This window comes from Crocodylus porosus, unplaced genomic scaffold, assembly GCF_001723895.1.
Source record: "Crocodylus porosus isolate Cpor-Errol unplaced genomic scaffold, CroPor_comp1, whole genome shotgun sequence".
In the NCBI taxonomy this organism is placed as follows: Eukaryota; Metazoa; Chordata; order Crocodylia; family Crocodylidae; genus Crocodylus; species Crocodylus porosus.
In genome coordinates this window covers 88,491,085-88,517,522 of record NW_017728931.1, presented here as the reverse complement: position 1 = coordinate 88,517,522, position 26,438 = coordinate 88,491,085, and the positions used below count along the sequence as shown (strand labels likewise).

The 26,438-nt window shown below is 40.5% G+C and overlaps 1 protein-coding gene across 2 annotated transcripts; it reads right to left on the bottom strand.

Moving 5' to 3' along the window:
• Positions 1–8,366: 8,366 nt before the first annotated feature.
• Positions 8,367–26,067, bottom strand: SLC38A2 (solute carrier family 38 member 2). Of its 2 annotated transcripts, none has more exons than XM_019543337.1 (16): positions 25,830–26,067; positions 24,592–24,839; positions 24,209–24,290; positions 23,969–24,084; positions 21,397–21,470; positions 21,206–21,298; positions 20,928–21,009; positions 19,008–19,090; positions 16,735–16,793; positions 16,427–16,600; positions 15,209–15,288; positions 15,006–15,106; positions 13,917–14,041; positions 13,034–13,178; positions 12,809–12,906; positions 8,367–11,375 (listed from the first exon to the last, which is right to left on the bottom strand). In XM_019543337.1, the coding sequence occupies exons 2-16, from the start codon at positions 24,708–24,710 to the stop codon at positions 11,277–11,279; spliced, it is 1,530 nt and encodes a 509-aa protein (XP_019398882.1). In that variant the 5' UTR covers positions 24,711–24,839; positions 25,830–26,067; the 3' UTR covers positions 8,367–11,276. The 2 variants fall into 2 exon arrangements, with proteins under 2 accessions (XP_019398882.1, XP_019398881.1); XM_019543336.1 differs by having other exon boundaries at positions 25,835–26,067.
• Between the last annotated feature and the right edge of the window lie 371 nt (positions 26,068–26,438).

Genomic DNA, 26,438 nt, shown 5'->3' with positions numbered 1-26,438 from the left:
GGGCTGGCAGGCGATGGGGCCAGTCCTGGCAGGGGTTGGGGGGGTTGGTGGGGCCATCAGGGCTCCCCCCTCCTCCAGTCCCCCTGACCCTTTACTCACCAGCACCGGAGCCCTGGTGCTGAAGCACATGGCCTGGCTGGCCGCATATTTCAGCACCAGGGCAAGGAGCAACCATAGAGACGCTCTGGCAGCCAGAGTATCTCTATGGAGGACCCAGCCTGTGGTTGCCTTGGGGCATGGCCCTACCCCACTTTTTTTATACTTTTTTTTTGACCCCTGGATATCCAGGGGTCTAATTTTCTCCCCATGCTGCAAACTTGCAGCATGGGGAACCTTTTTTTTTTTGTTCCTGCATGTTCCTGTTGCCCTGCCTCAAAGGGGTTTGAGGCAGGGCAAGAGGCATGTGAGCGCCCATGAGGATGCACCTGTAGAGTCCTGCTGCTGTAATTCTGGACTGCAAATCCCAGAGACCTTGGGGGCAGCAGGAAGAAGTGAATGCACACCCCAAGCTGGCAGTGCTCTAGTGCGCCCCAGCTTCTAGCCTGAGCCACTGCAGGCATGTAGCTCCATCTCCTAAATCAAAAGTGAATGTGTATCCAGTTGTTTCTCGATTTCATCTCTGCAGCTTAGACTAACCTACAAAGACTCAATTGATTCAACCTTGGGCTTTTTGACTATCTGTACTTAGCCACAAGCACAGAACTAACCCAGTTTTTGCCCCAAACTATAAATCACTGCCTAAAAGAAGCATGAATAATTCACTACTGTGTGCTTCCTGGAAGACTAATGGCTTTAATAATGTGATTGGAAAAACATGAATCCTGTTTGTCCTCAGAAACATGAATATCAATATTGCAATATGGCAAGAGGTCATGTCCTAAGAAACTTTTAAGTGATCAGATCTTTGAAGTCCATAAATCCTCTAACTTAGATAAGGTTTCCAGTTTAATTAATAAAATCCTCCCTTACATGGCATACCTCATCAATATGGACCCTAGAGGAAATTGCTAGAGAGTTAGGGAATAAGTTTTAGTATACATTTTCCTGGGGGTGGGGGGAAACTCCCCCCAAAAACAAAACAAGCAAACAAGCAAAAAATACCCAAATCTAACTGAAGTAAAAAATGAAATAAAATTGAGGAGAAGCAGGTCAAAGAGGATATAAAGAGAGAACACTAGTTTTAAATACCTAAACTTGAGAAAGCCAGGAAGTGTAAGATTTCAAACAAATCACAAGCATGGACATTAAAGCCAATAGACATTATTAAGATCGACACATCCCATTCAAGAACCTTATTTTTCATTGCTTATCTTCTTTTCTATGGCATCGTACATCAGCTCTCAAATTTTTGAGCCACTGCCTAGTATTATCACTCAATGAGCAGATTCCATTTACCTGGTTGGGGCATTTGTAAAGATTACAGCTTCCGATTAAATGCTATGCTTATTGGACACCACATTTACACAGCGGGCTGTCCAAGATGTTCAGCTTATAAAGTGTCATTCTGAAGTGATAGTGACTACCGTCTCATAGCGCCTCCTGTAAGTAGCTGTAAAGTGAAACTAAAAGTTACTACTAAGGCAATTGGACTTTTGATTTTCTATTGCTTATAATTTTGCCAAACTGTTTGGGCTGAACTTCTTTTATGGGACACCCACCTCAGACTGAATTTCTGAGTGAAAGGAAGTATAGAGCGAAATGTCAAACATAATTTTCAAGACTGGCATTTAACAAAAACACATTGTTTTTCCCATATTACAAAATTCTGACAGCTTGTTTTTCTTGAGAAGCTTCGGTGTTCCAGTCATTGGGAGTACAAGGGGGTGTTGTAATATACCTTTTCATATTTGCTTTCCCAACTGTGGCCATGTTTAAGCTTTTGAAAAGTCACAGTTTGCATATGCTCAGCACAGATATTTTAGCTGTAAGATACCTTGAAGAGTCCGTCTGTAGTAGCCATGCTCCAAGCCAGGCTGAGCTGAAATTTTTCTACAATTTAGTTTTAGTATGTTCCAGACCATACTAAACCTGGATCAAGGCACCAATGGCAGCATGGAACTTGTCTCTATTGTGGCTTTAGTGACCCTTTGCTGCTTCCAGGCAGTGTGGAGAAAGAAGCTGCCTTATTTGAGTGCACAGAAAACAAAAGTCAAGGAGGAAATGGAGAAAGTAGGTTGGGACAGGATCAGGTCATCTACCTCTCCAGAGTCTGGCACCTCTAGTGGCCAGACTGGTCTGTCCATGTTCCCCAACCTCCTACTATCTCTCACCTGCATGACTTGTTGCTAGATATATAAAAGGGCAGGTTGCCCGCAGAAAGCAGGGTGGCTTACTCCCTTTACCTTTCTCTCCTCACCCCACAGGTGTACACCTTTTTTAAGAAGGCCAGGGTCACCTTGGGGGCTAGAATCATGTCCTCCAGCTGCACCATACCCATATCTCACAGATGATTCTTAGTGGTCCCTTCATTGCAAACCTCTATGTGCAACTCTATACTGGGTCCCTCAGGCTCCCAGCTGCCTGGCTTCAGCCCTTTTTATCTGATTGAGACTCTTCAGCCCAGATCCACTGCCTCAGATCCTAGCTTCCTAGGTCTCAGCCCCAGTAGCTGAGAATGGCCCTCAAGCACTCTGCCTGTGGCCTCCTCCACCCTTGCAGCCAAAACCCAGTCCTCCAGTATTAAGCACTGTCAAAACATAAACACAAGCAAACCACTTTCCAAAAAAAGTCAACTTGTTTAACACATATCCTAAGCTCCCCTTGGCTTTCTCTTTCCACCCCAAAGGGACTGCTTAGGTATTAGCCAGTCCATCTCCCAAAGTTCTCTATTTCAGGAGATCTACTCCCTGCTGCATGTGCAGCCAGACTACCTGGCTAGTTCCCAGGACCTGGTTTTATGTGCCCTAGAGCTCCACCCCACCTTCCTGTCAGCTAGCTTTCCAGCCACACACAGGGCTGTTTGATTATCAGCCTATTCCTCCCTACCCTCCCTGTTCTGATCTGCTGCAGTTTAGCTCAGCAACCTCTATGGGCGCATGTGCCTCTTGCAGTATCTCAGACTCCTGTGAGATGCTGCAAGAGGCACATGTGGGAATGAGAAAATGTTCCCTGAGCTGCAAATTTGCAACATGAGGGCAAAATTAAACCCCTGGATATCCAGGGGTCAAAAAAACTCTCAGACAAAAAATGTGGGGCAGGACATGGTCCCAGATGGTGCTCTGAGGCAACAGGAGGCTGGGTCCTCCACAGAGACTCTCTGGCTGCCAGACACTCTGGTTGGCCCTCAGCCGGGTGCTGAAGCATGCTGCCTGCCCATGCTTCAGTAGCAGGGAGCTGGACCAGGGACCAGTGCCAGTAAGTAAAGGGTCAGGGGGATTGAAGGGGGGGAGGGGAGCTATGGGGGGAACTCCCACCCATTCTCTCAGCCCCCTCCAATCCCTGCCCTGCCTTGCCCTAACCCCCGTCTGCCCCCTGAGCCCCCCCAATCCCTGCCCTGCCTGGCCCCATCCCCTGCCTGCCCCCTGAGGCGCCCCATCACTGCCCCACCCAGCCCCATCCTCCCCATCCCCCTGAGCCCCTGATTGCTGTCCCCCCACTGCAGCATCCCAGCAAGAAAAAAAACCTGCAGACAAAAAATGCGGCACCTACGGGCCATTGCAGCTGCTGTTGGGGGTCACTGGGGTCCTCTCTTGCACAGAGGGGCTGGGTGACAGCCCTAGTGGCCTCAGCCTGGGCCCTACTGCTCCCCTCTGCCCCATGCTGCACAGGGGGGGGCTCTGCCAGGAGGACCCAGAGCCCCCCCAGCCCCTGCTCCTGGGGTGAGGAGACTAGCAGACTGACAGACCGATCCTGGGGCAGAAGTAGTAAGTTGAGGAGGAAAGGGGAGACTGGTATGACAAAGAGCCAGGGTCTGATGAGAGACTGGGACTTGAGCAAGGTGTTGGCAAGGAAGAAGGAGGCTGAAACTGTTTGAGGACCTGGATGAGGAAGAATTCTAAGGGAGGGAAACGGGGCCTGAAATCCAGTGGGACAAGGAATACCAACTGGGAGGCCAGAGTGGAAGAAAATGACAGATTGGATGAGGAGATGGGACAGGGGGATACGGCTGATCAAGAAGACTGGGACTAAGATGAGAAGCCTGTGGAGTAAAGACAAAGTATGTGAGAAAAATGGGCTTGGATTGAGAAGCCTGGGATTGGACTGGGACTGGGACAGGTTGAAGAGGAATAGAGCAGGAGGTATTACGCTTAGTGGTAATAAGCAGATGAGTATGTGCCCACTAAAGCACATTCCTTTCCAGATGCTGGAATGGAATTTAAGATCCCCAAGTCTTACGTTTCCTCTGTTGTCAGTAAATACTTGTGAAACCTACACAGATGGGCAAGTGACCCATTCCTTATTAGTGACAGTCCTCCTAAAAGGTAACTTTCTACTGCTATTGATCACTTTCCTACATCAAGTGACAGAGGCCTTATATGGTAGATCTGACTTTGATGATGGATCACACCCATATTAATGTGATACCACATGATGAAATTGCTGTTCTTCGACTTTTTTTACTCTCTAGGGTATTACTGCTACACACAAAATACATTAAAAGTACATTATTAAGGTTACAAAGTCAAGCATTCAGAAAGTGCAAAATGAAAATTAAGGTTGCCTGTGCAACCCCTGTAGGCACTGGAAGGAACATAGTGAATGGAAGCGGATTTCAGGAACAGAAAGGAGGGGCTCATGAGCAAAGAAAGGGAATGCTGCCCTAGAGAAATGGATTAAACACTGAGACAGAGTTCCTATGTTGTGTCAAGGAAAGCATGCCAACCAAACTTACGTTTGGTCAGTAATGCCTCGTTTCTTGGGTGCCTACCTCGATGATCTCCCAAGGTCCCTTCCAGCCCTAATGTCTATGTGCTATAATCTGATTTGTACTGAGAAAAATCCAATCCAAAACATTTTATATTAGTGGATACTTCTAAGGTCAAAGAATAGGGGGACCTCGGTTCCTTATCTATATAGTGGGAGTAATACCATCCTGCCATCTCACAGTGGTCTTATGAAAATTATTTTTTAAGCACTTAGAAACTCTGGTGCTGATCATCATAGAAAAGGAAGAGGGAACTAATAATTGGGTCTTCAGGACATGTTTTGAATAATGTGCCATAAATAATGCATAGGGAAACTGCATAAGATTAAACAAAATACAGGCAGTCCTCACACTTATGGCGGGTTATGTTCCTGGAAAGGGCACTATAAGTAGAAATGATGTAAGTTGAATCTGATTTTCCCATAGAAACAATGTTATAATAGGGGATTCATTCTTGGCCAAGGGCCTGATGCCCAACTTTTTATAGAAATGACCATAAACACCATATTTAAATCAACTATTTAATAAACTATAAATGATATACACTGTACAATACAAAACTTTCTAAAATGCAATGCAGTAACTAATCACATAACATTTTATTTAATCAGAAGGCCATGGGCCGGACCCAATCGATTGATAGAACTGGAAGGGAGGCACTGGGGCAGCGTGGAACAGTTACGGAAGGCAAGCTCCTCAGTCCTCATCCGGGGCAGGCAGTGGCAAGGCGAGGCGAAGCAAGGGTAGGGCTGGAGGCTGGCATGGGCTCCGCTGGCTCCAGGAAACTGCTCCACTCCCCAGACCTGATGCCACATGCCTCCTCGCTCCCTGAGGTGATGGAGTTCCCTGGAACTGGCAGAGTTCATGCCAACCCCCAGAACCCCATCCCTGCCTTGCTATGCCTCTGGGAGCAGAGGCACGTGGCCTTGGGAGTTGGGAGCGGAGCAGTTCCCCGGCGCCGGCCTCAGCCCTTGTCCCCATTTTGCCTCCAGGAGAGCATGGCCTTAGGGAGGGGCTGCTGCCTGAGCTTACTTCCAGTAAGTGTCCCATGCCGGCCCTGGTGCCTCCACCATGGTCCGTGCCCAGTTCATTGCCTGCTGTGTGAGGATCTGGAGCCATAAGTAATGACAGGGGTGTAAATGGTGGAGTGCCGCAAGTGTGAATCACCGTAAAATGAAATGCCACAAGTTGAGGACTGCCTGTACTGAATAGCTGTTGATGACCGTATTTGCTTGTATGCCCTATATCTCCAAATAATATGTACTTTGTTTAGGGAGGACAGAATGAAAAAGTTTTTTTCAGTCATAGCTGAATTCTGGCCACAAGGCGCACAATTCACTCATCAGCCTTACTCACCTTCCCATTTCTGCTCAGCTAAAAGCTAGAGTTTAACTAAATTGGCAGCAGTTTTAAGCTGAGCCATTACATTTAGCAGCATCTGAGACAAGGGCTATGTACGTGCATTCAAATAATGTAAGATAATTCTCCCTGGTTTGTTCTCTTGGTAAAAACCCTTACCCACCACAGCACATACAGACATTCACCTTTCCATGAGAAACTCTCCTGGAAGTGATTTAACCCTGGTTTTTCCCAGGTTATTTTTCTCTTGAGTGGCCATTTTTACTCTGAGAGAAAAAATCTGAACATCCATATATTTAGGATTTCTCTTGGGAGAGCAGTAACTCTCTCAGGAAAAACTGAATATCTGTACAAAGCCAAAGGCAAATAGCTTGGCTAAGCTGCAGACTCTCCCTTTCTGCATGCGGCCCCCTCCTGGAAAATCTTCCAGTGCCCCATGCCTCTATTCCCGTATAACTACCAGCTTCTTCACTTCAAACAGGGGTATCAAACATATGGCTCATGGGCTGTGTCCAGCCTGCCTAGATACTTGTGGGCCATGGAAGTTCAAGGTAGGGCCTGCTGCAGAATTTGGGGCCCTAGTAGAAATAGCTATATGTAGCAGGGGACTGAGTGAAGGCTGTGCAATGCAGCCCTGCAGCTGCTTGCATTCCCCTACTATGGCAAGCTTCCACTTGGCCTGCTGCTTGGTACACTGCTGTGGCAGTTGCTGCTGCCATTGCTGTAGTAACTACAGTTGCTGCCCTGTGACCCAGAACAAATTCAGTTTACAAGAAGTGCCTGCAGTCCAGATCTGGCCCTGGACCCAAGGTAAAATTAATACCTTGCTTAAAACTGTCACATACTTATGCACAAAATTAAGGTGTATACATAGTGCATGTGAAGAGCATGCATTAATGCAGAGGTTGTCAACCAGGAGTACCCATACCCCTGGGGTACCCAAAACAGCCCTAGGGGATATATGGGGGCAGGCAGGGACAGAGTACTGCCATGCAGCATCCTGTGCTGCCGTTGCCAGCCCAGCTGGACATGGGGGAAGCTCGCATGGAGTAGCTGCTGCTACTCTGCATCTGGCCACTTGCCCCCTCCACCTCCTGCTTGGCATCCAGCTGCGTGCCACCACTCTTGCTCAGGGGCCAGGGGTATATTGCTCCACATCTGGCTGTTGGGGGGTGGGGCTATGATGCAAAAAGGCTGAAAACCCGTGTTAATGGATTGGAGCCAGCTTCCAGTCTGCTATGTCTGTTTGACTGAACCCAGTTTCTAAAATATGTAAAAACTTGTATCCTGAGGGCTTTGCCCAAGCACAAGAATCTGCTTAATTAGGTCCAACTGCAAGAGTAAAACTAAATTGCAAGCAGTCTGGGATATCAGCACTTGATACACTAAGTACTTAAACCAGAACAATTGTGGCATCAGACATATGGTACAACTCATGCAGCACTCTCTCGTTTGGCTTTAATGTCCAATTTGGAGCTATTTCAGAGAGTCAATATATAGTTACATATTACTATGTATTAAGCACTATAAACTGTTAATTCATTCTTAAAACACATTAAACATTTTAGATAGTATAAACACATCTGCAGGAAAAAAAAAATCACGCAACACTGCCAAAAAACTAAGAGCCCCTTAATTAAAGCCCCTACTTTTCTGTAATTTACTATAAATTAAAGCAGCACCTTCTTTCCAGAAAGGACACATACACAACTCCTAAGGATTATCTATTTATTTATTTTAGTTCAGTTAAAACAAACATACAATGTTTCATTGAAACTGTGTAGCACTCTGCCAACAATTGTAGTTGCATTGTTGTTTTCTAACAATACAGTGGATATATACAATATATACAAACATGTACCATAGGATACCTGCATATGAAGTAGCTAATGCATTTGGGAAATTGTTTTATCTGAGAAGAATCGGAATTATGCATTTTTATGGACCAAAATGACTCCTGTGTTTATTGCAACATATACATTCATAATAAATAAAATCTTTGATGCTAGCATACTCTTACACACCTTGTGTAATACAATTTTCCATTTTTAAAGCATGAATCTTCTGTAAAAAAAAAAAAACAACATACCCAAACAAAAAAAAAAAACCAACCAACTTCCCTTTGACAGTTCTTACACAGATGTAAAATGGGAACAGTTCATTGAAGCAAATGTGATGATCAGTGATGACAGAGGAATATATACATAAACCCAAAGTCCCAAACCTATTATATACAGTATACTTACAGTATATACACACACATACAATTTATTTACATAGACTATCATAAATATTGAAAAATAGGTTTAGCTTTAACAGATTAATGCTCTATAAATAACATGTTACAGTTATGACTGAAATATCATGGAAGACAGCAATGAAAAATGAGGTGATGTAACAGTGGTTTAATACTGAAGCTGCTCATTTTAGGTTGTTTGCTGTTAACGAACCTTTAAGCAGACAGATTTACAAAACCAAAAAACAAACAAACAAACAAACAAACAAACCATATATCAGAGAAAAATCTAGCCAAGTGGTACTCAACTGTAATAGCTGGAGAACTATTTAGTCACTGAATAGGTTTCAGAGTGATGTATAATGTAAATGTCAGACACTTGCCGCATTAGGACTCAAAGTATTGATACAACATGATAAGATGCTATCATGAAAACATCTACATCTCGTCTCCCCTCTGGCTGCTATGGGGAACTGAGAGATCTTCCTCTTTTACCCTCTTGCTCTTTTATTGTTTCAGAGAAAGAAAAACTTCAATTTTTCACTCCCTTTGATGTTTGATATGTAATCTCTTCATTCCCTGCACCCTACAAGTTACATGGAGGGAGGGCATTTTAAACCTTCCTCCATATTTCCATGTTTATGGGGAGGAGGAGGAAGAAAAGCACTCTTAGCACCAAGACATTTGCTCAGCACTCCTGCACAGGCGTATCAGGCAGCATGGATAATTGATGAGAGTCTGATGTCCACTCTGACAGTAGGAGAAGCATTGATCAGGTCTGACATTGCAGGTTGAGAACCACTGGACTAATCATACAAGCAAGATAAGAAAAATGAAGCTTATTATACTTGTATGCTATGGATGTGGTCATTAGTTGTTGTAGTCATGTACAAGTATAAATAGACTACAACATCTGCAATTTTTCCATAAAAGGCTGGACAAAGATAAACATAATCTGTCAAACAGTGATTATTACCTGGAATTAATCCCAGTTAATTTTATGACAATAGATCTTCAGTGCTGCTAATTCAACTGATTATATGCCATTATTTGTTCCCTCTGTCAACTCTAAATGGAATTTCATTGATCATATTTTAAAAACATCATGCCAGATAAAAATAGCTAAACAGTCTCATGACTATTTCTTTAATAAGCTCTGTCTGGGTTTTCAAATCCATCATAGTGATGCTTGAAAACCTGTTGGTAAGTCAAACGTGCTTTAAATGCAAGTACCATTTCTCTTCAATCTGGGATAAGACAGAAAGCAAACATGCAAGAGAAACAAAACAGCTAATCACAACCATACAGCACCTATTTCCTTAGCTACCCGATTAGGTTCCAAAAATGTATCTATTTCTGAAGCAAAGTGTATGAGATGACGATCCAGTCCATGAGGAAATTTAATACTACTGGACAGCATGTTGCATGAAATATCCCAGTGGCCTATGTGAAGAGAATTTGTACTGAGCACCAAGTACTGGTGCAGTTTGCAGATTAGACTTTTACTATGGACAAAAACAGGAACAAAAATTATCAAGTAATTAAAAATCCAATACTGGATGAATAATTTGAGAAATACTGTACAGTTTGTAAATACTGTACAATTAGTAAACTATAGCAGGACCTCTTTATAATAGTGTACATTTGGTGGTCGAAGGTTGACCAAAAACAAAGACACCCCAAAAAACCCAAAGCACAGCCATAATTGACAATACCATTATTAAGCAGTACTCCCCATTAAACTCAATGAAGAGTTCTGTCTATCAATTACATGATATGACCCAGTATGATTTAGTAAACAGCTATAGCTGAAAAGAAAAACAAACAAAAAAAACCCTGTTTTACCCAATTGCACTATTGAGTACCTCAAGAAGGGAAATATCAAGATCTTTACCAAAAAAAGATTTCTCTATATTAATTTTAGAAAAAAAAAAAAAGTTTCTAACGCCATTCATTTCCAAAAGCCTAATTTAAAAAAAAATAAGAGCCTGAAAATTTGAGATATATTACCATTTTTGAAAATATAAATAGTATATTTAAATTTGGTATGCTGACTTAGGACATCAAGAATGACTTACATAACTGTTTTAATAACTGAATTTCACTGACAAATCTGTTTCTAGTCAATGATAGTGGACTGACAAAAAAGGTGGGACACTGATTAATTTAACAAGTTATTTCTAATGGCCAAAATAAGCAAAAAACCCAAATCAAAACAAAATAAAAACTAAATTATGCCCCTACAGAAAGGCAAGTTGTATTAAATTTAGAATGCAGATTAAATAGCTTTATATGGTTTTGTAAATTTTTGGGATAAAGTTTTATTTTTTTAAAAAAATGTTTTCTTAAAGTCAAAATAGTGCTTTGAGGTCCATAAGAAGTTTTGGTACAAAAAAATAATAGTGTTTTCTCTCTCTCTCTCATTGGTTATTTAAAACACTTTGCTGTAAATTAAGAGTTATTTCTCACATCAAATAGTTCCATTAGGCACATTCAAGTAAAATAAAATATCCAAGTAACAATGACAAAAGCCAAACATGGCTTGATAAAAGTCTACAGAGAGTTCTGTCCATTCTCTGGAATGGAATAATATTGTCACTTCCCTCAGCCAGAGACTCATGCGGTTTGGTGTTAAATTTTCCATCATGCAGAATAGTTTCTTTAAAAGAGTTCACTTATTCTACAGTCAGAAGAACCAGCATCGAAGAATCTGCATTTTAAAGGAAGCAAACTTGCAAACATAGGTGATTTTCATTCTCAGATATTTGAGTGAACACTGGCATCTGAAGTGGAGTATCTGATATTAAATCAAGCCAGTTAATGTCCATCAGATCCAAAATTGTGGGTCCAATCTAGAATAATCAGGGTCATACATCCAGTCATCACAAGTATGCCAGCAAGCAGGAAGAGTATAGCCTGTAAAGAGACGATACAAAAAATGTATTTCAGATTTTTCTCATTAATTTCCAAGGAGCATTAGTTATATGTTATAAACTGGTAAATAAATACTTGCCCCAAGGAACTTAAGATTTAAAATATTTAAGGAATGTTACACCATGTAGTCAGATAAACTAATTATTTTCATATGATTTGGTCCCATTTTAAAGCCAATCATACTCTCAGTTGATATCTAGTACTAATATGAATGGAACTGTGCAAACCAGCCTGATTCTGGGCCAGAACATCTAAGATCACAGGCAACAAGAATCAAGTGTAGAAGCCCAAATTATCAAGTAGAGGTCAGCTCATGCTTCACTCAATTTTTGTACCAGTTTTGAAGAAGCATTTGAGGGTAGATATTGAGGTTATAGTTTAAACACTGAACAGATGTTCTCTGGTGAACACAGACTAAATACTGTTTGCAATGAGATGTTTGTGTATTTATGTTGTTCCTGCCAAGATAGATAAAATGTGCTCCATTGCTACTAATGGGTGCTGACGGACATGAAAAAAAAAAAAACAACTAACTACCAGAAAAGGCAGAGCATTATTTTTACTCAGTTCCACAGCACCTGTATAGATCGGGTGGCTTCAGCAGGGCTTTTTGATGCTTCTAACTAAATCTGCTTCAAATCAGCTATTTAGCTGAAGCACCCAATCTATAGATGTTGGGCAAGCTGGGTCAAATTAACACAATGTCTCTTTTGGGCATGTGTTGTGCTCAGTGTGGTGGCACACCAAGTTTAAAGCAAAGCACCTTTTTTTTTTTTTTAAACTTCTGTAAGCAGCCAGTGTGGCTGGTCAGTGATGGTGCAACTAAAATAGCTTAAATTTGGTATAGCTCTTGTTCCAAGTTAGTGGATATATTACCTAAACTGCAATATCTATACAATATGATAGGTAATATGTTATACTAATATACAACAGATAGATAGGTAACATACTAGACAGAGGCAAAATACATGGCATTAACTGCCTCTCAGACACTCAGTAGCAGGGGAAGTGAGAAGCACAGCAAAAAGCAAGACTAAAAGGAGCCACTGTGCCATGAACTTCTGCTAAGATTTACATAGGTCTCCAACACTTCGTTCTCATCAGCACGGTGACCAAAAATGGAGCATGATCACTCTAAGCAAAAGTAAAAAAAAAAAAAAAAAATAAGTGGAGAGAGTCACCAGGATGCTCTCCACAGACTTCCATGGTGGTTCTCTTTTCAATTACAACTGCCTATGAGCCTACAGTTTGTTAATAAAAAAAAAAAAAAAAAATTGTGGAAACAGCTCTTGACTGCCAATTAAAAACAAAAAATTACCAAAATTCTGAAATCTTTAGACTATATAGAAACAAACTAAAACCCTTGCTCTTAGAGAATGACTAAACTTTAGCATTATGTACTTTTTGATACATACCCCAATCTTCTGGACTGATTTCATTGGTTCTTTCTTGACAAGTTTAATATAGAATGCAGAAGGAAGTATAAAGATCAGCATGGCAGCAGCTGAGGCACCTGTAGTTTAAAATATTCAAAGTTTACAGAAATAAGTGAATCTTGTTTCCTTAATTCATTTAAATAATTTTTCCCATTATTTTGAAGGGGGGAGGGAGAAACTCTGAAGCAATATAAGTATTCTTACCAATGAATCCAAATATATCTCGAATTGTTGGGACAAAGATGACAAGGACATTGGTAAACACCAAAAGAGATACAGTAATCAAACAGTGGCGCACCCAACTGAACTCTTTGCTGGCACATAGCAACTGGGTGATTGAACTGCGGATCTATAATAATAAAAGTTTAAAAAATTGTCACAAAAAAAGTCCTTAAAATGAAGCTTTCAGCTTAATTGCTTGACAATGTTATCAGTTGTTGCCCAACCACCTATTACTAGAACTAAAAGATATTAAGAGAATAATACTGTTTTCCCCACTTTTCTTTATCCACTTGATAGATCTTTATGCATATTTAATTTAAGATTTGTATATTGCTTATTTAGGTTAACGCAGCAGCACATGAAAAAATACTATATGAACAAACAAAATATAATGAGGGGGACTATGAGCAGATAAAGTACCCACTTCTTATATAACTTTTGAAGTCAATGGTGTAAATTCTGAATAAAATAGTTAATGTATACCAACCAATAAAAAAAAAAATAAAAAATTGCAAACACTTTCAAATGGGTAGTTCTCCCAATTACTCAGACTATGTAACACTGAAAAACTATATGGGAAAAGAGGGATTTACTGTAACTGATGCCTACTATCCATGGGTCTTATTGTTTTTCAGTTAAATGTATACAAAATTATAAATATAAAAACTTGTTACATAGAATAGAATAAGTCACTTTTACAAGTTAAAGAAAACAAAAACAAGTGAGAAAAAAAAATGGCAGTTGCTTTTCTTTTTAAAACAATTATTATGTACCTGTAGCAGAAGGAGAGGGAAAGGATAGCCAATTAGTAACTTAAATGAAAGTACAAAATGCATTCTTATTGTAGTAAAAAAAAATTACTTACTGGGAAGATAACTACAGGAACAGTGAGAGTCACAGCTAAAAGCACAGCTAGACGCACAATAAGAAGAACAACATCTGTACCTAGGACTTCAGAGTAAGTATGAAGCAATTCTGGTTCCACATTTCCTGTCGAGAAAAAAAAAAAAAAAGCATTTTAAATAAACTGTAATGAATACACTCCAGGAAAAAAAAACCAAACAACTCACTGCATGCAACAGGGATAGAATTCCTTACAAATGAAGCAAAACAATTCCCTTCCCTCATCAATCTAAACTGAATTCAAGCTTCAAATGGTGTTGCATCAGCTTATTTCTGTGTGGGGTTGTGAAGGAAGAAGCAACAGAAGAACAAGACCTTCCTTCCCCCACTATTTTACTCACAGGAGTACTCTCCAGTTAGGCCAAATGGTGTTTTGTTACCTCCTGACCTTCACTAATTTTGCATAGTTTAAAACAAATTAAGTCCCCAGTTATCAGAATCAGGCAATGTTAAGAAAACTCTTAAAGCCACATTTTGTTTTTATTTATTAATTTCTGGGAGTCTACACTGATATGGTGACATATGTAAATAAGGGCTGAATTAAGGATTAAAAAAAAGAGTACAGAGAAATTAGTACAAAAAAGGGAAAATAGTGAGAGAGATAAGGAAGATTTGTGAACAAAATTAGTGGCTAGCGAGACATCAGAAAGCTCATTCTCTTACTGAGACCATATTTCTGCTTGGAATCATAAGTTCCTTTTTATAAAATGCATCTTTTATATAAAACTCAAATCCTTTTACATACACATATGAATAATCAACAGGTCTCAGCCACCAGAAGTTTTTCTGCATTTTTTTTTTATGTGGATAAACTTAAGCACAAAAAAGTAAAGGATTTGTCCAAGATAAAGCATGTGTTGAGCAGAATTAAATTCTTGAATTCCAGGCTTGTGCTTTAGCCAAAATCTACGAGTTTATTTTTATTATGCACATACACATAACATGTTCAGTAAATAACAAATTTGCTTAATTAAAAAAAATTAAAAAAACCCACATTTGTTTCTTGAGACACGTTTCATTTAAAAATAAAATAGAGGAGATAAATGCTCACCATAAAATGTCAGGTATCCAAAAAGAGCAGCCAAGAAATACATGAGAAACATGGCAAAAAAGGAAACATTGGATACTTTCATCATCCTTCTTCGGCTTCGGCTAGTAAAAACAACAAAATCAAATATTAATACCAGTGAAAACAGTTAAAAAAAAAAAAAAAGTTACATACAGTAAATTTCTTCAACCATATGCAACATTTACCCTTTCAGCTCTTCATAAATAGGAAGAATGGCAGGATGGCAGACAAACGAAAATGTCAAGATTGGTATAGCATAGACAGTCTGAAAAACAAATATACTTCATGAACATCTTGGTAGAGATGACAAATTTATCTTCACAATATTTATTGGTAAGTTCCTACTTTGTATGTTTGCTCTGTTTATCACAAACTTTGTTTCAACTCTATGAACTGATTAAAACCCCAATATATTTTAAGACTCTCTTTCATTAACATTATTAAAACCAAATCTCAGTTTTCACTTTGTTCTTTAAGACTCCAATTCTGAGAGGTCTGGACCATCCTCAAATCCCACTGAAATAGGCACTGTATTCTTCATCTGTCAAGAAGTGCTAAACGCCATTTAGGATTAAACATTCAGTGTGTGATCTTGAATACTTTTATTTACAAGAGAATTCTCTCAAATGGATAGTTCTACGAATTTTCCCACAACTTCACTACTACAGTAAAAGCTTTGTTATCTGGCACCCATGGGGAATGGAGGGATGCTGGGTAACAAAATACGTCTGTTAATTGAGAGGCCTGAACAGGCATCTTTGCCTGTTCGGGCTGCCGCTTCTCCTGCCATGTCCAGGGTGTCACTGCCCCTCCTGCAGGTGCAGAGGGACAGGGAGGCAGGCCCCATGCAGGCTGCTTTGGCCCGGACCGTGGGGGCTCGACAAAACCAGAAATGCTATGGTGAGCACTTCTGGTTTCAATTTACCTTACAAGCTGGCATGCCAGTTAATAGAACGTGCCAGCTTGTAAGGTGCTGGTTAAACGGAGCTTTTACTGTATTACAGATTTTGAAGTCAGGGGGAGATTTCCATCAGCGGAGTTCTGTAAGCCTCCCTAGCAAGTGGTATAAGACCAACTTGCTGGGGAGGTTCACAAAAAAACTGCAACTTAATCTTTTAAATTTAATCTATAAATGCTTTCCTGAACAGAGACAGGATTGCTTATAGGCCTAATCATGTTGAGTGCTTTCCTAATTTGGGGCTTTAACCATGAGTGTTACTACTCTCTCTCAAGAAAAGCTGGACCCCTCCAGCTCTCTTTGAACTCAACAGGAAATTTGGAAGTTCAGTACCCTGCAGAACAGGGCATATTGTCCCCTCAGAACTGGGGGTGGAGGGAGAAATTACCCCATCTCTATTTAAACATATATGCCTTTAAGAAGAATGAAATTAATTTGTAGTTACCTGTGAGTTGAGGATGAAATATTTTGGTGTACATATGTCATCACTAGTGAAGTTTTGAACAACTGCAGTTGCAACAGTTGTAGCAATTGCTGAATGTGTCAGTGTGCCATTCAGTGTTGTGTTTACCACGTCGTGGTCCATAGGACAAGGGATCTGAAACTTTTTCCAAATTACCTAAAAGGAAGACCATATTACATTGTGTTACATTAATTGATACAATACAATAAAGCTTTCCAGACACCATATGTAATCCTGTTTGGAAGTACAGTATTATAAGTGTTGCACAACTATAGAGAAATTATACTTACAACAATAAGAAAGAAGACCATACACAGTAAGGAAAAGCCACTTGTATATCCTAAATATCCTGTATTCAAGAAAAAGAAAACAACATCTTAACTTTGGTATAAGTATGCATGTTTTTGCAAATGCAATGCATTTCAACCCTTGGCCTGCAGACCCATGTAATCTGGCCTATGGGTCTCCCCATGCATTGGGAAATTCAATGGTGGGGGAGTGGTAGTGGCAATTAACACTACCAATGCTCCCCTGCTGCCAAATTTGCAAGGCCCATTGCTTGGATGGGCCCCATTTCCCTGTGGCTTGATTAAGTTGGGGCCCAATGCAATCACATGAAAAAACAGCCAGGTAGGGCCTGATGTAGCTATATTGGGTCCATGCATCGGATCTGGCCCACAGACCAGATCAGGCCTGTAGATGAACCTGGCACTCCTTATCTTGTTCTCAGGCTGAAAAAGGCCAGGCACCACTGGTCTAAGAACATTATTAAAACAAAGTTCTCACAAGCTTGCTTTTAAACAGAGAAAAAAATGGCAGTCTAAAACATTTAGATGTAGTAGGGACATAATTCATATTCTCCATTTTCACAATTCACCTACCAAAATTTTACATTCAAAACAGTGGTCTCTTTCCACTGTTTAAAGACTTTATAATCAAATGCCATGAGGGCTCACAATTTTTATAAAAGCAGAAACTTAGCTAACATATTAGAAATAATTATGGGACTGTACTTAAGGAAATAAAGTGCAATGTGTGAAGCTTTAGCCTTTCTTTCTTAATATTTGGTTCATGTGCTTACCAACACACAAAGCTGTGTAGTTTACTGTGAGTGAACATCTCAGGCATAAGCAAAGTTCTGATTTATTTTTATTCATCCAAATATCACGAAAGTCAAACCGACCCACAACCTGCCCTTTACTGAACCGTGCACACTCATACTCATCACTGAAATGCAGGCACTTGTGAAAGGCTGTAGATAGATAGCAATACTGTTTAAGACATAGAGACCATTTCCAATTTAAACTGCTGGCAGAATTTAGCTAAGTAGAATTTGCCCACACCACTAGGGCTCCCATCCACATCTTGCTGGAGTGCCATGTGATTACTGATGGTAACAGAAGAAAACAGAATTCTGCCCCATGTGCCCAAACGGTAGTTACTCAGCTGTGTAATGGACAATTTTTGCAGCATAGCAGTTTGTGATCCTACTCCATATACTGTGAAAATGCAAGCATCCACATGGCCATGTAGGCATGTGGCTCTGCATGGAAGACAATTAGGTGAACAAACTGTGACCCACCTGGGTTTTCCCTTGCTTAGCAAAGCCTCTCTACCCACCACGCTGTTCAGTCAAAACACGAAAAGAAGGAACTGCCTCCTTCAGCATCTAACACCTGCTAGTCATGGGTTTTTTTGCTAGGTGGAATTTCATGACTTCCGCTTGTCCAGGGCATGTGCAGATAGAACTAGATACCTGTCCAGTCAGAGTACAGCCTACAGCCGCAGGCATCCACACTGCATGTGGAGTAGGACTGCCAACTATGCATGTGCCATAAATGGCAGTTATGTGGCTGGGTAACTGACATTCAGGCATGTAAAGTGAAATAGGACTCTGTCCAAGGAGTTTAATTTATTGCACATTATCCTGTTTCCATTGAAGTAAATGAGAATTTTCCTACTGACTTCAGCTGGAACAAGACTAAGTTTTATAATGTATCTGAAAGATGAGGACTCCAGTTAGCTGCAGTTCCCCATTCCACTGCAATGGAATACTGAGTCAGTACAGGTTCAGCAACATGACACCAGCTATTTATTCAGTACTGATTAATAGGAAGCGTGCCACCAACCTAATCATGAGCAGTACTACATTCACATTTTCCTCCGTTGCCCTAACAAGTACAATGAGTAGGCCACCTCATGTAAAACTGAGAGACCTGACAAGATCACAGTTAAAGGTGGCAGAACTGAAAATCCTACCTCAAATCCCCATTCACTGTATTTTTATATTCCACATGCACTTAATTCTGTAGCCTGAAACTACTTCCTAGTTATTGCTCTTAAGGACTACTCTTCTTAAGAGCAATAAGAAGTGTTCATAGCCCTTAAGGACTATGAACATAAATTGCATACTTTTCTAAACTTCCATGAGTTGAGGAATCAGGACTATGGACTATCATAGCAATACCCTGGACTCTCACATGTAGGGTCTAAATAGCCAACCAACCATACTTTTCCAAATGTTAACTAGGTGAATTGTTCTAAAAGTGAATTATTCTCTTACCTAGATTTTTTAGCAGCGACAAAGGAAGAATGAGCAGTAAAGACACCAGTATAACCAAATAGTCACCATTTAGGTACCATTCACTGTAAGAGAAAATAAAATTACATTTATTAAACATTATATGTTATAGTGATGACATGTAAGGGATAGTCCTCATTTATCTTCCTAACATGCTGTTCTATATAAATCAAAAGCACCAACGTAAATACCCTGCAATGCTACCAAATACAAAGACTGCTTTGTGCTAAAATTTCATACATTAGTGCAAACTGAAGATATTGCCTTCAAGATATTTGAGAATGTTTTAGCTAGTTACAGAAAAACTAGCATTTAAAACCACCTTTAGGAAAAAAGGTAGTTCTAGCATATACTTTGATAGTATTCAACTGAAATGAGTGAAATTCAATCTGAGTCAGGTAGAAGCAATATTCTACTTGCTACTACCAGGCTTCCCTGTTCTGTAACAGGAAGATCCTCTGCTCTTTTCAGGGAAGAAAAGAAAAAACCAACCACACAAAAACCCAAACCCTTTATGTTGCCTCATTGCTCTCCAACCATACATACAGAGAGAGCTGATACAGCCTCTGGGGTATCTACTGCCACACTGAGATAGCTTTGCAAGGTCAGGGAGACCATTTGGTAATTTGGCTCCACTGAGAGTTGCTAGCAGGTTGGGGAAAAGCTGCTGAGGGCCATATCTGAAGTTGAAACCCAAGACCTCTACCTAGTTTACTTCTTCCACTTTGTTCTGTAATCTTTTACGTTCTATGAATGCTGGAAATAGTACCATTAGATTCATAGAAGGACACACTATTATTACTATTTAGATAAAAACAACTACAACAAAAGATATATTGTTGACTTTGGCTGGACGTTTAAACACCAAAACCCGTATCTGACTTTCTTGTAAAATGGGGTAAATAAGGAATCATTTGAAGTCACCTAAGATAACTGAATTTAACTGACGCGATGGGGCCAACTTCTCTCACTTCTTACACTTAAAAACATGCATAAGAAATTCTCAAATTAGTGCAATTCAGATGTGTGTAAGATAAAGCTGAAGTACTTTTTTTCCCCAAAAAAATAACAAAACAAGAAGACAACGTTCTGATGGGTAACTTAAAATAAATGAATTGGTATTTTTTAAAACGGCCACATATTTTCTCCTGCAGTGCTGGCATATAATGAAATCTAATAAAGAATTGATGGAGTGCAACCCAGAACTCTTGCGTTCAGAATAGTTTATGGCTGTGCAGGTAGAAATGCTTTCGTAAGAGGTGAGAAACGGGGATTTGCAGCCCTTCAGGTGAGGAGGAAGTTGCCCAAGTAGCAGAAGACCCAAGGTTAAATTCTAATCACTAAATTATGAAGACTCCCTTTCACTTTCTGTAGCATTTTTTGGACTTGCACATTCTGCCCAAGTTGGCACCAACATTTTTTTTTAATCTAACCCTAAAGTATTAGAATCTCTAGAAATTCATTTATCCCTCGGGTAATAAATATTTTCCATTATGTTAATGTTTGAAAATCATCTCATCAGTTCATACTTCCTGAAATACATTAGGAAATAACAACTGTGACCAAATTTACTTTTCAGGATTAAATAATATATTGGTTGGCATGTCTGGTAACACTTACCAGATATTCTTATGTAACTTTTTCCATAATATGATGCAAGATACATATATAAATTTTAAAAACCTCTCTCCTAGTAGAGGCTGGATCCAGGGCAAGCGAACCACTCGGGATAGGACAATATCAAGTAAACAAGAAAATCCTCACTGAAGCTCAGCAATGAGCTCTGTATCTGATTCAGAAGCTATACTAAGGTGTTCCAGAGGAGGTTTTTGTATAAAATGTATGCAGCATCCATTTTTGTTTCTACTAATAGTTTGTCTGATGTGGGGTTCTAACACCTACCCTGTGCTTTCTTCGATGTTCATAAATGCCTTGATGACCAATGGTAACTCGTATTTCACTATGAAGAGGTAGCTTGACATAGCTGTAGGTGAAAAACATTACGGATCATTACAAATACAGAATATGATACACGATGCAAGAGAGCCACAAAACATGTTTCTTAGCTTTACTTGAACACAAGTAGTTAAAGAAAACATGTTATGTGAGACAAATGGTCTCTGAGAATAAAAAAGGAACATTTATCACTGAAATAACAGGTGTTTTTAAAAAGCCCTCACCTCCAATGTTCTGCATTGTAATTGATCCAGAAGCTGCAAGTTTTCCAGCTAAACCAAATGCCTTCAGTCCTAATTGTTCATATAATAAAGACCCTACAAAAGACAGTCAATTAGAAATGCTTTGTTACTAAGAAAAAAAAAAAAAAAGGTCAGGAATATCTAGCTGTAAAAATATTAAGAATGTACTATACCTCCTTCATTAGCCGTCTTCAAGAGGAGGTGAACTGAATACAAAGAAAACATTGACACAAATATCAAGAGAATCCTGGGGAAAGAGAGGGAGAAGAAACAAATCCCAGTAAGTTTTAGACAGACAGTCTCAATTCATTTAATGTAGCCCTACTTAATTAAGGATATTATTCAAACGAAGGGAAATTGAGCTAGAACAACTCTTCACCCCTGCAATGATATCAAATACCATGCAATCCAATCCAGACAACAAATTTAAACAAAAATAAGTGCAAGTTCTTATGCTAGCTAAATGTTTTGAGGAGGGTGCAATCAACTATTGTCTGATCTAGAAATATCATACTAAAAATCCATATCTGAATAACTAAAATAGTATAATCCCATGTTTAGACCTGGTTTAAGGAATAAATGGCATCAGTACAAGCATCCCTTTCTACTGCAAGTAATGTGTATAGTAGTAGTTTAAACTTAAAATGTGAACCAATTCCATTGTATTGTGATTGATCCAAGACATTAAATGCATTTAAAAAATCCCTGTGTATTGTTTGGAGTTGCTCTAAGCAGCTGTTTTACTATTCTCTTATAGATTACCGTGTTCAGCCCCACAGAAAATTATGAAATGAAGCAGTATAGCTGACCAGGTACTTAGGTACACAGAAAGGCCACTTGGAATGGTGATGAGGTAGTTCAGGCTGAATGCCCACTTGGTTTCTGGCTTATATGCTGAAGTTGCCAGCAAATATTCCAATGCTTACATGAATACCAATATACTAAGAACTCTACTGAGACTACATCTTGCACAATCTGTTTAATAGCTATCATCTATTAAGAAGCTACAAATCGGTATTATAACCAGGGCCAGATTTTAACAACTTTGCTATTAAAAGCTATTTGTAGCGTTATTAATCTTGAGCTGTGAACTCTCATTATTAGCTTAGCGATTACAAATCTTCTGGTACCACAACTCCTAATTGTATTGTATTTTGTAATAGTATGTGAATTAGCTTAGACTTCTCTCAGCAGTAATCCAAACCTGCTTCAAATAAATAAATTTTGAGGGGAAAAAGTAATTACTTTAAAAAGCTAAATATCAGGATTTTGTGCTGAATTATTCAAATAACTGACTTACAACTTGCTTCTATCCACCCTTTCTTTACCAACTCCTACAAGATATCCTAGCATGCATTTTTCTGGTGACCTCATAACTACTGCAGAACCTCTCCAGAGCATGAAATTGGCATATAAAGGGGTCAGATGGATATCTGTTTACTATCTTACTGAATGGCATATTTTTGCCAATTTAATTCCTGGAGTTTTATGAAATAATTAAAGTTCTCAGCAAAACAATAAGTTTATCATGCCATATGTTAACAACCCCCCTTAAGCCAGCTTCACACACCACTGGGTTTCTGTGGTAATTGTAATATTGGCAGCTAGTGCATGCTGGGACATCTTCTAATGGAAATCAGTGATCTATAACCTTGAGGAATCTGAGAAGACAAAAAAGATAAGCTTGAAGTCAGCTAGGTGATGAATATAGCTGACCCCCTTGTTTTTTTAGGGCTTTCAGTGTGACACTATATTTAGGGTAACTACTTCTCTTAACAGAGACCTACAACTATTTTTAAGACTACTGTTCAATCACTTGATGACACACTGTATTAGACCATACCAAAGCCAATATTAAAAAAAAAAATCTTCTTTAAAGTTCTCTAACTCATTTCACCATACCGTATGCAATTATGTTACTGTACAAAGGCTGTGTCTACTTTTGGTATAGATATAAAAAAATTGGGAGAGGTACCCTGCCAACACCCTCTAGTGGAGAGACCAGCAATAGGCTCCTTTGCTACTATCACTTAAACCAGTTTCCAAACTGAGGAAGTGAAAAATTACACTTTTGCTGATGCAGTTGTGTCCATGCTAGTACTGGCACAACTATGTTAGCTCAGGGAGGAAGGATCACATACTGACTGGCTTAACTATATTAGCAAAACTTTTCTGAGTATAGACCAGGATTAATGTGCAAGAAACCCCCCTCAAAACTATTCTTAGCTATCCTGCTCTATTAGCTGAACTAAATTTTGAGACTATAAACTTGAACTCTCACTGAAGGTACCAGGAGAAACCCTGGCCCAGTATTAAATTGACAGCAAAAGTCCTATGAATTTCCAGGATTCTTTCTAATAATCTTTAAATGAAAAAGAATGTCGAATTGGGTCCTTAAAGTGCATCTCCTTCCATTATATAATAGAGTTTAAAATCACTGCAATGATTTTAATACCAGGCCATAGCTTATCAAATAAAAAGGAAATCAATTTTACCAATAGAGCAATACAACTCACTTTTATAGATCTGTTAAAAGCTTAAGTATTTGCAAGTTTCAGAATAGGCCAAAACTGCTAGCATGCTAATTGCTAAAGCAGCCAGTAAGTCCCCAAATGAATCCTTACATTACTGAATTCAGTGGCAGTTTTGCAGTCTACCTGCATGAGGTAAGGATTTCAGCACTACTGCTTGTCTAATAATAATTACTGGGCAAATTAACACTTTTGATTTATCAAATATACTTACACAAAAAGAGCAATTCCAGTGTTAGCCATGGCATAAGAAAGTGCAAGAATGCCACTACCCACAATTGCATTGCTCAGATTAAATACTGACATTCCAAAGGAAGTAGTACCCGGATGCTGTGGAAGAAGAGGAGGCAACTATTAACAGAGAACCAGTTATTTTCCTTTTAAGTGAAAATTACTCTCTGTCCACCAAATTCTTAGTGCGCTAACTTCAAAAACACCATTAACACATACTTACATATTCCGTTTCATATTTCTTCTTTCCAAGATTGGATTCAAGTAAAAAATTTTGATTTTCTGGATCCATATCTACATAATGGCTGTAAAAACCAAACAACAAAAATCCATCTTTAATCATCATCATCACTAATGTCTTTTATTTTCACTGCTTTTAGAATTTATCAGTGCTTTTTATTCCTTCTCATGGGAAATCCAATCAATCAAAATTATCTATTAAATAAATATATACCACTGTATATTCAAATTTTTGTATTTGTAAGATATATGTAAACATTCAGTCTTAAGGTCTAATGGACATTTTATGGTGCTGTACAAAACGTTACGTGTGGAAACAAAAAACAGATGCAAACAAACAAACAAAAAAACTGCAAACCCTCTGACCTCTTCATAGCAGTTGGTTTGGTTGGGTATGAATAGCTGAAGTCATTGCTATTGGAGCTATAGCTGCTGCTGTCCTCATCTGGAGAGATGTTAAACTTGCCCATTTCTGCTTTGGTCATGGCAGAGATATTCAATATGCTTTCCTCAGTTATCAAATGAAATAAGGAGTCTTGAGGCCGATGCCCCTTCCGCGGTGGCAGCCGAGGCTCCGCTCCCTCTTTTGTCCTTGGCTGCTGGACTTGCCTTGTCTGTGAAGGTAAAAAGGAAACGTCAATACTGCAGTGGTCTCTCGAGCTAGGTCACGTGAAGAGCTTCTGCTGCTGCTCGTCGGGGCTGATTCATCCCCAGCCAGGCGAGTGGAAAAGTACTAGCCGAGAAGGGAGGGGAGGGGAAAGGGGGGGGGAAGAGAAGAGGGGGACGAGAAGGAAAAGTACAAGACACTGGCTCAGGCGTAGAACAAAGATAATCTCCAACTACAACACACAAGCACACGCCAGGAGATGTGATCTGAATAAGCAAGGCTCTGCCTTTGTGTGCTCGTATGTGGGGTTATCCCAGATGTGCTCTCTGGCTCACACAACAGCCCATTTAAAAAAAAAAAAGAAAAAAGAAAAAAATCAAACAGAAATCCAATGCACTGGGGCTGTTTGGAAGGCATTTGCCTCCAAAAGCAAATCCATCTTTGTGCCAAGCCAGTGAGGCTGCAGGGCAAAAACTGCAATATTGATTTTATAACAAAAATAAAGGTACCCAGGTAACATGCTTTTTATTTTTGCTACAGTATTAAGACAGTGATCGAGAGAGAGAGCGCCAGGAGAGAGAGAGAGCGCCTAGAAGGGCAGCACCTCCACCCGGGGCCCCTCCTATACATACCAGGAACGAAAAACTGATGCAACACTGATGTGCGATTATCACACCGCCGGGTCCCTATTAACCTTCCCTGCAAACATTTTCGTGCTGCTCTCTCCTCTGTTTACCTCCCACTCCTCCCTCCCCCCCTCGACACGGGATCCCCGCATTTTAAATGGGAGAAAAATGCAGATCAGTCACAAGACTGCACCAGCAGAGTCCGGCCCCGCATTTTCCCTCTCCCTTCGCATGGAAACGAACAGCAGCGGGACCCGACACCCACCTTTCCCACGTAGCGGCGGCTCCCTAACAGAAGCAGGGCACGGCCAGTGGCGTCGCCCAGCCCAGCCCAGCCCAACCCAACCCAAACCGGCGCTCCCGCGCCTCACCTCACCTCGGCCGGCGATGCCGCCCCGCGCAGGGCTTCCCTGGTCGCTGCGGCGCGGGGGCACGAGTTCACGATGAGCTTTTCAAGGGCAGGGAAAACAAAATCCTTGAATGGCTTTTTTTTGTTGTTGTTGAAAAAAAACGGAGCAGGGACGGGCGCGCGGCAGGAGGGGCGAGGCGGGCGGCAGCTGTGGCTAGCCACGGTGCGCACTGTCGAAGACGCCGCTCGAGCTGTGACTACGGCGGCAGCCGCCAGTACTTTTTACACTGGAATGTGGAGACGTCACCGGGAGGGGTGGGGCCAGACAATGTGCTGCTGCCTCGCCTTTGTGTACTAACACGGCGCAGCGCCCCTCCCCCGGCCGCGCGCGCGCCGCACAAAGGGAGAAGCGGGGGAAGCGCTTCGTGTCCGCGCTGCCCGCGGCAGCAACAATAACAACGATAGCTGTAACACCGCTGCAGGGATCCCAAACGGCCAGCCCAGTTGATGCTGGTGGTGGGGAAGCGCTTCCTCCCGCCGGTCCCCCGAAGCCGGGCGCTCGCGTTCCACTCAGGGGCCTCTCTGCGTTCAATGAGCGCCCGCTCCCCCCCGGCCACGCGCGCACGGCGGG